The sequence below is a fragment of the Cephus cinctus genome, unplaced genomic scaffold, assembly GCF_000341935.2.
Source record: "Cephus cinctus unplaced genomic scaffold, Ccin1 Ccin1_scaffold0814, whole genome shotgun sequence".
Lineage (NCBI taxonomy): Eukaryota > Metazoa > Arthropoda > Insecta > Hymenoptera > Cephidae > Cephus > Cephus cinctus.
In genome coordinates, this window is record NW_014333409.1 from 362353 (window position 1) to 374792 (window position 12440).

Genomic DNA, 12440 nt, shown 5'->3' on the forward strand with positions numbered 1-12440 from the left:
CGACCGGCAATATTATGTAAGTGAGGTCGTTCGAGCTCCTCCGAAACTGAGCTAAGTAAGTTTACCAGTAGCGTCGTTGCTGGTGATTTGCTATCCTTTCTCATACGAGGTATGTATGGATATAGGACAGAGAGCACACTGGGTAATATAGCCAATATCCAATGCAGCCAGCCAATAGCAACACCAATACCTACTACAGTGGTACACATGAGAATTCGTACGAGCAGCCGTTAACGATCGGATTATTCCTGGTCACGTTTTACTTTTACCTTTAACGATTTTCCTTAATTAGCTTTTTCTCCCACCCGTTAGCCATTCCATACCAAAATCATCTAACAGATATAACCGCTTCCATATAATATTTCCTTTATACGTCGTTAACTCGCTTGTGATCTGCCAATCTGTTATTCATGGCTACTACGCAATTCACTGCAATGCAGTGTAATTTAATTTTAATACGCCTTAATCTCAATTATGGACGTATATACTGCACTCTGTACAAAATTTAACGTTACGGCCCTATAGATCCTTGGCATTGACTACACTTATCTTAAAAACAGATCATTTCATCTCGTATAGATACAAGATGATATCCGAGTCTCGGTAGTTTAAAGATTGAGATAAGATTTAAAAAATGTATCAAATAAAAAAAGGATGCACTTTATCCCAAGTGCTTACAGATGATTGAACTTTTGATCAGTGGTCCAGGGATGCTGTACGGTACAGATCCCTCAACTCAATAGACAATCGTTGATTAAACTTCGACTTCAAAGACAAGGAATCGTAACGAGATTCTCGCGATAGTTGATAAGGTTATCGTGGTCCAGTGTCAGATGCAAGACTGTACCGGGATGAGAGAAGTGAAACGGCTAAGTGCACTTCTCTACCTTCGATTCAATTGCAGCTGCACTCGGTTGACCGAATGAACGGAGAAGTGTCTTCTGCTTTGAGAGGTCTCTCCAGCTTCCTTTGTGATCCTTAGGGAGGGTTTTCCGCCTATGACGTATATACTGGTTCTTTTCAGCACTCGACTTCCTAGTCCAGATATACCTGCCCAACTTGACAGCGTATCTTATTGTTTCCTTGATAAAAATGATGAAGCAAGATACGAAAAACGAAGTGCAGCATCCTCGGATACAAGGCAGTTGCAGTTGCACTGTTAATTGTTACTGAGATGAATTGCAGTGACATCTTTCAGATCTTTATTGCACGTCGACAGTCAGGTTAAATTTCAGTAAAATTAACGAATATATATATATATATATACAGTATATACACAGAGGAATATAGATACTATCAGCGGTGCAACTGCAGTGCTGCGGTACCAGATTGAAATTCCACAACGGCTGGCAGTAACGCAGTTGCGGGAATACCTACCGGTTAGGTTCTATTACCGAGTGCTGTGACTTCACTGGAAATATCAACGGAATGATAAATGTCGTGCCAGTACTTTTCCATAAATGCATAACTTTCCAGTACAGTGTTTCGGCTCCACCCTCCTCCCGTTTGGCTGGCTGCTTTAAGAATCCCTATAGGAGGTTGCGGTACGTGGGATATATATATATATATATATATATACGTACTGTGCCGGAGGACACGCGATCTTACCAGCCAAAGGATATTCTTATTTTTCCATGACCCAAGACTTCTTCTACCAGACTGGTATAACTTTACCCTTCTAGCTCGGAAACCTCATAAACCTCATAAACCCCCTGTTCCGTGCAGTTGCGTCCTTTCCATCTACGTAATCTGCACTCTGCTCTTTTCTATGCAGCGGTGCATCGTCGGTGCGATATAGCAGATAGATGGATAAGGATGGATAGATAGATAGTGAAAGAAATACCGATAGGGAGGAACAAAGATAGAAAACATACTGGAGGACTCTTTCATCCGACTCGTTTGGCAAACTCACAAAGATTAACGAAGATCCGATCGTCATGGCGATTTATGAGAGTAATTTTAACGAACGACCATCCATCCGGATTCATGCCGCATCCTCTTCCCTCCTGGACCATTTCACCCTCTGCTATTGGCTAAAAAAGCCACCCCCTACACGTAACGGTTAACGTATATAGATATACATGTATACTTTTTACACTGACATTTCGCGGAATTTCAACGCTCCTTCTACCACCCCTATTATTCCACTTGGAAGTTTCCTCATTGTCCTCCTAGGGGAGGACAACCCCCTCTGTACCTAACGGTTGTTTTGGACAGCGGACTCCGCGTGTACCTTGCTCCGGTGCATTGTCCTGCCGCCCGTAGGTACCTACTTGCGCATAGTTGATATCGTGAACCACGGTAATCAGTGTAATTGAGTGGTAATGCGAATTCGTCCATCTTTGTTCGATGCGCTTGGTGTATGGGGTACCGAAAGAACCCTTATATGCCGGCCCTGTTTTTATTATCCAGATTACCTGGCACTTTGGAAAATATAAATCAGCCTTGGCTCGCACACGAAAATATTGGTAGCTGCAATAAAATTACTGTTTCTCTCTTTTTTTTTTGTTGGGGGGGGGTGGGAGGGAGATTTTGTATCTTAACGCTGGTAGATATTCAATGGGGTAGTCGAGGGGGTGGTTTTTTAATTCCAATACATTAAGCCAGATCCGACGGGATGCTGCGTATTTACATAAAGCCCAAGCAACCCTCTTCGTGTTCTATCTTGAATCTGATCGGCGGCAAAGCTCATTCCCAAGCGACCTTTAACCCCTAGCATCAACCCTCCATTCACTTACTAGCAGATCCTATACCGACGACCCCCCTAAAAATCCTGTCTGAGGACACGAAGGGTTGCAAACAATTTTCCAAATTTTCAATGTTCAGTCTTACGTCATTGCTTTTCTTTTTTCCTATCGGACGGGCAACCCTTCTTTTCTCACGGGGAACACTTCGTCGATTACCTCATCACGTGCCCGAGATTCCCAGTGTCCCGGGGTCCTTCCCACGCAAGGATTTCTATAGCCGAATAAAGCAATCCCCCGAATTACGGTACACCGGCTACCCCTGTCTCTTTCTATCTTCTATACTTCCTAGGACAATCTTCTGACCAGCCCAGCATCCCTCCGCTCCCCTAAGGACCAGTCCGTACCTTTCGGCTCACTCACGCGATAGCGATCCTGCCCAATTGATTAATCCAACAAGCCAGTAGCAATTGTTGCTACGTACCTGCATTGAGTACACACAAGGTAGACATTGATATGCAAGAGAGAAGTAGTAAATTTCAAATGGAATCTAAAACAGCTTATAGTATATTTAGCTTACAGAGAAAATTATTCTCGAATCTTTTGTATGAAAATTACAAAGGAATTGTTTCGTGCGATCGAGGGACCTGGCAATTTAATTTAGACTGATATAATTGAGTACTGTTCAAATTCCAGGGATCGTTTCTGTAATTCGTGCCGTTACTTCACTCGAATCATTATTATTATCGCCGAATGACGCATTACGTAATAAAAGAAAAAACTTCGCGACTCACCTTTGTATATTTAACTGATAAAATTTAATTTATAAATTCCACGGTCAGCGTTCTCCATTCTACGATGGAGCCCGTAGGATCCCTTGGGTCACCGATAAGATCCACAGTATCCTGACGTCACAATTTCGGGATCCACACAGCATCCTTGTTTGCTCTCGAGAAAGATGCTACGCTACCATACGTGTCCTCTTGCTGATAGTATTCCGTTATGGATGAAACTCTTAATCTTCCTTAATCTTAGACCGGTATCTGTACCCTTATATGTACTCACGTAGTATGTACTTAGTATATATATATATATAGTACATTTATCCGGAATTTGAATACCTTCATGCGTTTCCTGGCTCACAGCCTCTCATTCTCTTCTGCATCCTTGGTCCTTCCGATCTACAGTCATCTTGGTCGTTTTCTATTTTTCCCCTTTTCGTCCGGCTCTCCCGCGCTTCGGTCCTTCGGGATTCTTAGAGCTTGAAGTAATAATTAACGTTTCCATCAAGACGAGTAAGCTCAAACAGATTCCACGCTGATATAACTAACCATCCCTTCGACACCTCTAAAGATGCACGACGCGGTCCAGACTCTTCTGTTGAATCTTGAAAGAGATGGCAGAGGGTGCCTAGGGGTGGCAATGGAAAATAAGGGTTGGCAATGCCTGCGGAACATCCGGACAGTCTAAATGGGCGACTGGCAAGGCACGACCAGTGGGGGTGACTAGGCAACGTGTTGCATACTAAGAACCCATACCCCCCCCCTTTATCTTAAGGGGTGAGAAAAAAAAATCTCTCTGACTTTGCATAGTAATCTTCCCCTTATACACCGGCCATGCTTTTATCTCGGATTCATCCCCCTCGCTGAGTAGAGAATCTTGGGCACCGGCCCTCGCTGCGATTCCATTCCTTTCGCAGGGGGATGTCTTTTAATTCGTTATTTTAACATGGAATTTTATGTGGTGGTTGCTTCTTGCCGTCGCTTCGAATGGCGCTCGGTTTGTAATCCCTCTGACAATGCAGCTCTCACCCTGTATAAGGGTTCTTTGAATTTTGGCTTAACTTCACCAAATTCACGAACACCATTATCGTGCTGCCGGTCCATGCGAAAAATCCGTTTGCCAATATTTATTGGGTTGGCTGGGGAAAAAAAAAGAGAGGAGAAAGTACCGGTTCGGATCGAGAAGTAAAAAGTACAGGGGTGGCTTGATAGACAGGGCTGTGCAGAGAGAGATAGAGAGATAGAGAGAGAGAGAGAGAGAGAGAGAGAGAGAGAGAGAGAGAGAGAGAGAGGATGAATGACGGGGTAGCTTCGCGTATCGGGGATGAAATTGGCCGCGAACCTTGGCGGTAATTTAGTCGCACGCGTGTATAACTAATAAAGCCTGAATAACGCGGGCGAATATCGACGGGCGTGAAAAAAGGACTACGGGATATTAAATTGAGAGGGTTGGATATCGAAAAGGGTTGGGGTAGAAAAATAACTATGGATAGGTAGTAGGGGTAGTTTCGCGTCAATAGGTTGAGCGATGGGAAAACCTGTCTCTAGGCATTGCCAATTGTCGTTAACAAATGACGTCACGCTGGACGACAGCTCCGGACATGGACCAATTAGTCACGGATCTGCGAGGGAGTAGTTTTTTCGTTCTCATCTTCCTATCTCTTTTTATGGCTCCCCCACCCACCCACTACGCTTTAACGACACGCTCCGAAAATGCAATTTTCATTTGATACTAAACAATTCGACTATTAAAAAAAATTGAAATTCTGTATAGTACATTTTTTTTTTTTTTTTTGGTATTTCGTGTAAAATTCATCATCGAATTTTCTCTTATCTCTCGAGTACTCCTGCCGTCGTTAATGCACGCGTATCTGCACACGCTGCTACGTATCTACTTGAATATTCACCCTTAGCACGAGTACACCTACGTACCTAACCTATTTAACTCACCGGATGATATAGACGTCCATTATGTTCCCAGACAATGACGAAGTCTATGGACTGCCGGATTCCCAACTGGAACCGTATGAACGAAATCTGAATCCGATAATTAGACTTCCACAGGGAATGAAATTCTACGGGGAAATCAAATTGCTACATAATAGTTGGCATGGCTCAAATCACGAGTTACGTACGAATCGCTGGTTATCTCGCGGGTCGGATGGGAAAGAATGATTATTGGACATTTGAAAAAGATAGGGGTTCGTTTTTACTAAAGAGAGGGGATTAATGTGAAATTTTATTTTTTAATCCTCATCTTTGTCGGTTAACCCTTGACATTATTTTTCCTATTGGATTCTAATCTCCATGCACGTATCTCGTCAGCGAATTTATAATCAGCGATGGCACGAGAGGGTGTACCTATGTAGAGTGGTATTAGGGGTAGTAACCGGAGTTCATTCTAGCGGGTATGCAAGGCTAGAGGGTAGGCAATCCCAACGGCTCGCTGCTAATAACCGAGGAACACGGAGACGGGTTATGACAGGGGATGTCGCAACCCCCTGATGACGGCGTGGGCGCTATTGCGTCGAGCGACATATGCCATTGTTCAAACAGTGCAACCCCTGTAACCCTATATTAACCCTTTATTCACCCCAAATTTAACTGGAAGGTATGCACCTGACTCGAAAAAAAAAAAATGAAACTTAAATTCTTATCTAACGCCATACGTCAAAGCTGACGTTTTCTTATCAGTCTTCCAGGGTGACCATAAAGTTTGTTCCAATTTTATTTATATGTCCCATACAGGTTTTCATCCCCCTTGCTCTTTAAGTCACATTATTTTTCAACCCCTCCGAAAAGCGAGTGCGCCAGAATCTCAATGTATTCGATTTGCACCCTCCAGGGTGAAAGGCGTGTCACGCTGGGTCTGAAAGGGGATGGTATCACACACGTAACAACAGTTATAGAGGCAGAAGTATTATCAACCCCTATGACGAATTCGGTCACCCTTATTAGAGGCGAGATGTCTTTGAAAAAAAAAATCTGTTGCACCTTCATGGGTGCCGTTGACGTTTTTCCCTCGTAACGCCTCAACGATGACGGCGTCCCAGCAGCAGGGGTGCTATTGACGTCTAGAGAAAAATCAGGAGGATCTTTTTGGGGTTGTTAATAATACGTAATATCCGGTTTCGTTGTAGGTGATGCCAGCGGAACGTTGCGGAGGCTAGGACGGGAGACGAGACGGAAGTGGCGAGGGTTGGGAAAATCGGCGCCGGAGGCAGACGAGCCGGGCAACGGTTGTGGCGGCAGAGCGGCAGGGGTGAGTTTTTTTTTTCCAAAATTTTGTTAAAAAGTTAAAGAAAGATCACTCCTCATTGTCCCCTTCTGTTATCCTCTTTTTATATCTCCTCCTTGTAATAACGACTATTGTTAAGTATTCGCGTTTGAAATCGTTCCCTCCAGCGGAGGCTTACACATTCGTACACAAAGGACGTATTGAAATATTTCATAATTGGAGGATCCTTTTCATAAAAATTGGTTATACAAAAGGGACACTTTGGTACAGTTGGACTTTGATAACTCGAACTTTTGTAAGTCAAAGAGGTCTCTATGACTACGAATCTTCGAATTTTCTAATGCCTCGCTTCTAGAACTGTAAATTTCCCGATAGATCGAAACTACGATAACCCGAAGGTATATTTCATATCCTTTGAGATTCGCGTTATCACTGCTGTTTCACTGTATTTCGTAATACGGTATTTTTAGGTACTATGGGAGCGGGGGTATGGGGGGCGGAGGAGGGCTACAAGCCACGGACCTCCGGCGACGGCAGTCCCAGCGATTCAGGAACTTGCGACAGTCATATCGTTCTCTAAATGAGAATGATCATCCCTTGGGAGAGGCTGCGGTCCGGCAAGACGTGGAGAGGTGAGTATCCGTAATTTACAAGAAATTTAATTACATAAAAATAATGAATTGAGGGTCGAATACGATATCGTATGACTTCAATAGTAATACATATAAATAATGTAAAAAAATCACAAAAATTTTATTAAATCTGAAAATTCGAAAATGAGCGAAAAATTAAAAAAAAAAATTTTTCACAATTTTTTTTTACAGTTTCAGAGGTGTCGCGTCATGCGCGACGCTCTCGTCGGCTCAGCCGACATGTGTAGGAATTCGAAGACGGCGTCCTGACGACCCGGACGCCGTGACGGAGGATCCCCTGAGGTCGGGAAGGATTGAGGACTACTATCAGCGAGAATATCCGCTCAAGGATGGTCTTCGGCATGAGGTCGAACACGGGGACGACGTTGACGACGAGGACAGTAGACGCTGTCGTCGGGCCTACAGTGGGGACTTTCGAAGGCTTGCGGAAATGGCCGCGAGGGCTTTGCTCCTCGGCATCGTCCTTCTTGTCACTCCAGGTAAGCAGTATCTCTGGATCGCTTCTAATTGACTCCATTAATTAGTAGCAATGAGCACGGGATGGCTGATTGTTACACGAAGATCGATCGGGCTCTATGAGCTTGCTTTGACGTCTCGGAGCTAGCGTTTGCCAAGTCTGACACATTCGGGGATGTCACTACTGACTCTGGGTTTGGGTCCTCCTCTGAATCATCCTTTATGACCCTGTCCTACCTGCATTCCCCCTCGTTTGCTTTCACTCTCTGTCTCATATACATCCACTATTTCTCGCAAGATAACACTCTCATAAAGCTGTTTTGAATGCCAGCCTTCATCCCATCGGCGTTGGCGATGTTCGACAGTCCTGTCCGTCATATCTCTGTCGAGAAGAGTGGAGAATCCATCTTAGCATGCTCGTTAGTCTCATTAGCGAATGTTACGACGAATGGCCACCTTTATTTGAAAAGAAAAAAAAAAAAAGAAAAAGAGGTAAAAATACCTAGCCAAACCTTGTCGCCACATGAATACGTTCTGAAGACGATGAAATTATTCCAAAACACTCACTTTGTTTGTTCAAAATTGGGCTAAATTTTAATTTAAATTTCAAACTAGGATCTATTTTCAAAATTTTACTAGATTTCAATTTCTCTATACAACGAAGGGACATTTTACTCGCTTTTAGAATTTTGTATGCCGCTATTGTCGTGGCCTGAGAGTACCCCTTTAAAAGAGGCGTATACCGGCCTCGTGTTATCAAAGCCTTGTCGCTCTTATAAATTAACGAGACAGCAGTTGGCGACGGCGTGGTCGTGAAGGCTCTCGCGAAAATGAAGAAAATCGTGCGACGCCTCACACCCGCTGACGTCGGCGTCGTCGCTGCGCTCGCTCGGAGAAGCACGAAATTAGCGGAAAAGTTGTTTAATATAGGAAGTTTTCTAAGTCGTGCTATGGCCGAAAGACCTCCCCATTGTGATCGCCACTTGCGCGGCACTGCCTTTTCCAGGGACGGCTATCGGGCTGCGATGTCGGATGAAAATGGTGAGAGAGGAACGCAAAGGAGAGAATGAGAAAGAGAGAGAGAGAGAGAGAGAGAGAGAGAGAGAGAGAGAGAGAGAGAGAGAGAGAATCTCGTTATGTATATATGTATGTTATATAGGCCTAATGGGGGTGCTTGCGAAATTCCCTTGACTTTATCCGGCGCGCCAAGTGCCATCAATTCTTCTTGATTAAATCAGGACGGAAATGAGTGGCATTAGCAAAAGATTTCCGGCTGCTACCGAACAGGCTGTTACATAAATGGTTTCAATATTTGAGCTTGAAGCGTGGACGATTATACCGAAGCAAGATCCAGCCACCCCCGGAAACTTTACCAGGCTAATGCCCGTAATTTATTTATTTCTCAATTATTCCTCAGCGCTTGCTCGCCAGTTGCTGTCGGCCTCGATTTTTAAAATTCCATTACAACCACCGTCCTCTATGTACACATGTTTATATGCACACCTCCCCATATCTATATGTATATATATTAACGTAAATAATACATAGGACTTGCTTCAAACCTCCTATATTTATATATTCTATATTCATACGTATATACCTATATAGTTCTATATAATAGCGTCGGCCTTATATCTATATAGTCCTTGTAGCATAGACCTGTATACCTATAGAAACCAGGGCCGTATACAAACTGGATTCTCCGGATTACAGGGTTCCCTTTATGAAGCATCGAGCGACGGCTAACGGCTGGACGTTCGGGTAGAAACCGGGCTTAAGATCATCTCGTGTACTTTTCCGCTTTCTTCTGCCTTAGTTATAATCGTCATGCCTACAGCCTTATCCTTTTGCCGTCTAATAAAACGGGCAGAGGTAAATTAGAATACCTACTATTACGTTGCCCACCTCTCTCTCTCTCTCTCTCTCTCTCTCTCCCTCCCTCCGTCCCTCCCTCTCTCTCTTTACCGTCAAACTATAAGGCACTTCTGCCGCTTCCCAGATGGCGATCGAACCTTAGGAACCTCGCAGTACTGCAACGAAGTCGTCGCCCTTGGATCTGCCGTCTCGATTTCTGCCGCTTGAGAATTCGCCTTTCATAATTACCTGGTTCATATCCCTTGTTGTTAATATAGTATACGCGCATTCATATAGTACGTGGTGTATACGAAAAACTTGCGAAGCCACAAGAATTTTGGAGGGTCAAGGGTTTCAGTTAATTAAATTCACCATCAGCTTTGCTAACTGGTGCGGTTGCTTTTCCTGGCTGGTAATCTAACCTAACCTAATAACATTAGGTCTTTAACAATACATACATGAAAGCCAAAAAAAATTTTTATCTCAGGCAAAAATTCTGTCCTGTTACGAAGTTCGCTCCGATCTTTCTCGTGGACCAGTAATCTGATGAGATCTGCATGCTCTCAGTCTTGGAAGCATGCTTGACGTAATTCGATGAGATACGTACGTCTATACCGTAGTTACGTATCGTATATGTATATCGATCACTATATAAATTTAGCATGCACGATTCCCATATATAGTATATAGGTCTGCATATTCTCTGCCGTACAAAATTGGCTATGTACACTCCAGGATCTGGCAAATCCTGAGGTTGCTGCTGTTTCCTCTTATTTTCATTTTAAATCTAAATCCCCATATTTTACCTCGTTGAAAATATTTTCAAGCATTCCGTATAGGAGGATCTATTACTTTGTCTCTAATCAATCGTGAAGTCACGGTGCGTTACGTATGATAACAATGCCGAGTAACAAGGTAGAATAGTCCAGTTTAAACCTCAAGCAACATAGACAGTAGATACGTACCTGGTGAGTCAGACCCGTGCGTACTGACTCTCGTCAATTTCTATGGATGACGGGTTATAACGTTGGCACTACTGTCAAATGTTAATTGGAAGTTCATACACAAATAAGCTAATATACGTCAAGCAGTACGTTGAACTGTTATTCGTGCAAAACGCCTTTAGTCGTTCACATGAAAATTCAAATTTGATCGTAATTATCGGTTGTCTGTTCCCTTATTAGTTGATGGATATATGGGCAATTTTTTAAGCAGGGAGAGAGGCGGTCTAAATACGGGATAAATTTGAAAAAAGTGAAAGACAGTGAGAGAGAGAGAGAGAGAGGAGACAATAAAAAATCTCGTTTTACACGTGTACATCCGTCCAGTTGGCAATAATCGGAACAAAGGGCGTCTCAACAATAGGACAAGGATTCTCTGGGCGATCAAAGTCGTCGCGACGTCAATGTTCGACACTCTCCTTTCCGTTGGAAACCAATCTTTGACTCTCTTTCTCTTTTGCTTCTTTTTTACCCTTTTATTTTTTCATCTCCACTCTTACTCTTATTTTTTTTTTTTGAAATTTTCCACTTTTATCAGTCTTTTTTCTTTCTACTGCACTATTGTCCCGTGTATAGGGTCGATATAGGCGTCGCGACGCTTTTCACCGAAAGGCTCCAGGACTCATTTCGTTTCTGGGCTCCGGGCCAGGGAACCCTGTAAAATCGTGAAAATTACGGCACTGCCAAAACCACGAACAAAAACCCAGAGCATGACAATTCACGCGGTTACGTTTATGCACTGTGTGTGCCCCCTTTGGTACGTCGGTTACGTCATTGATTGATAGAGGAATACCACATTTGCAAATATTATTCGAAATTAGCCCATAACTGACAAAAGGTTCGATAGCGATATAATACGTGAAAATCAATGATAACCCCTAACCTCGTGCAAACAAGACCGGATGCGTCATCAACCCGGATACTCTTTATTACATATGCGGTGACATGAAATACATTGCTATATATATATATATATATAGATAACAATAATTATAATCAATGGCTGATAGGTCGTTATCAGTCGATATATAATTTAGCTAACCACGAATTCTTCTGTATTAGATATTACACTGAAAGCACAGTTTACAGTGTTGTGGCGTCTGAACTATTTTATTGTCATTATTATCAATGGATTCACCACGCTTTTATCTGACAATTTAATTAAGCTTCAAATCGTATATACAGCACGACAGTGTACCGGTTATCAAATGGTATCATGTACTTAATTGATGTCACGTGTACTTGGCATTATGTACGCCAACGTAATTTTGCCAGGCTTCGACGAACAGTTTTCGTCGCCGTACCTTTGACACGGGTACGTCCGTATAGCTTGGGGGCTTCCGTGGCAATAGACTGGAGCTAGCCAAAGTCGGGAATATTGCAATTGAGTTAAGCACACACGGTATAGTCACGGATCAGTAACTACGTACCTTTGAAAGCACTGCTGTATTAATCAGGATTCATAGAAACACTGCCGGAAGCTTTCGCTGCTGGAAATTATTAATACATCTTACGTGTATAAGCGAAGTACCGAAGGTGAATTTTCGGTAGAGAAAATGTTCTTTTTGAATAAAGAGGCAATCAGGAATATGGATTTGATGGATTTCAAAGAGGACACTCTGTATATGTATAATGGTTGAGGAGTTAGTCCGATAAGGTGGAAGTTCGTCAAGCCAGTAGCAGCCGTTACCGAAATTAATAATAATGGCATTGGGAAAACTTTGGGGCGGCTGATAGAATTTCCAATGTTATTTTACTGTAGATATCTTCGG

At 43.0% G+C, this 12440-nt stretch overlaps 1 protein-coding gene across 1 annotated transcript in view; it reads left to right on the forward strand.

Moving 5' to 3' along the window:
- The window catches only part of LOC107270751 (protein turtle), a gene marked incomplete in the record, with an annotated part of 104179 nt that overhangs the window by 63953 nt on the left and 27786 nt on the right, over positions 1 to 12440 (forward strand). The window contains 3 exon segments of the mRNA XM_025088081.1: positions 6607 to 6728; positions 7175 to 7336; positions 7529 to 7836. Coding sequence (XP_024943849.1) covers positions 7194 to 7336; positions 7529 to 7836 — 451 coding nt within the window.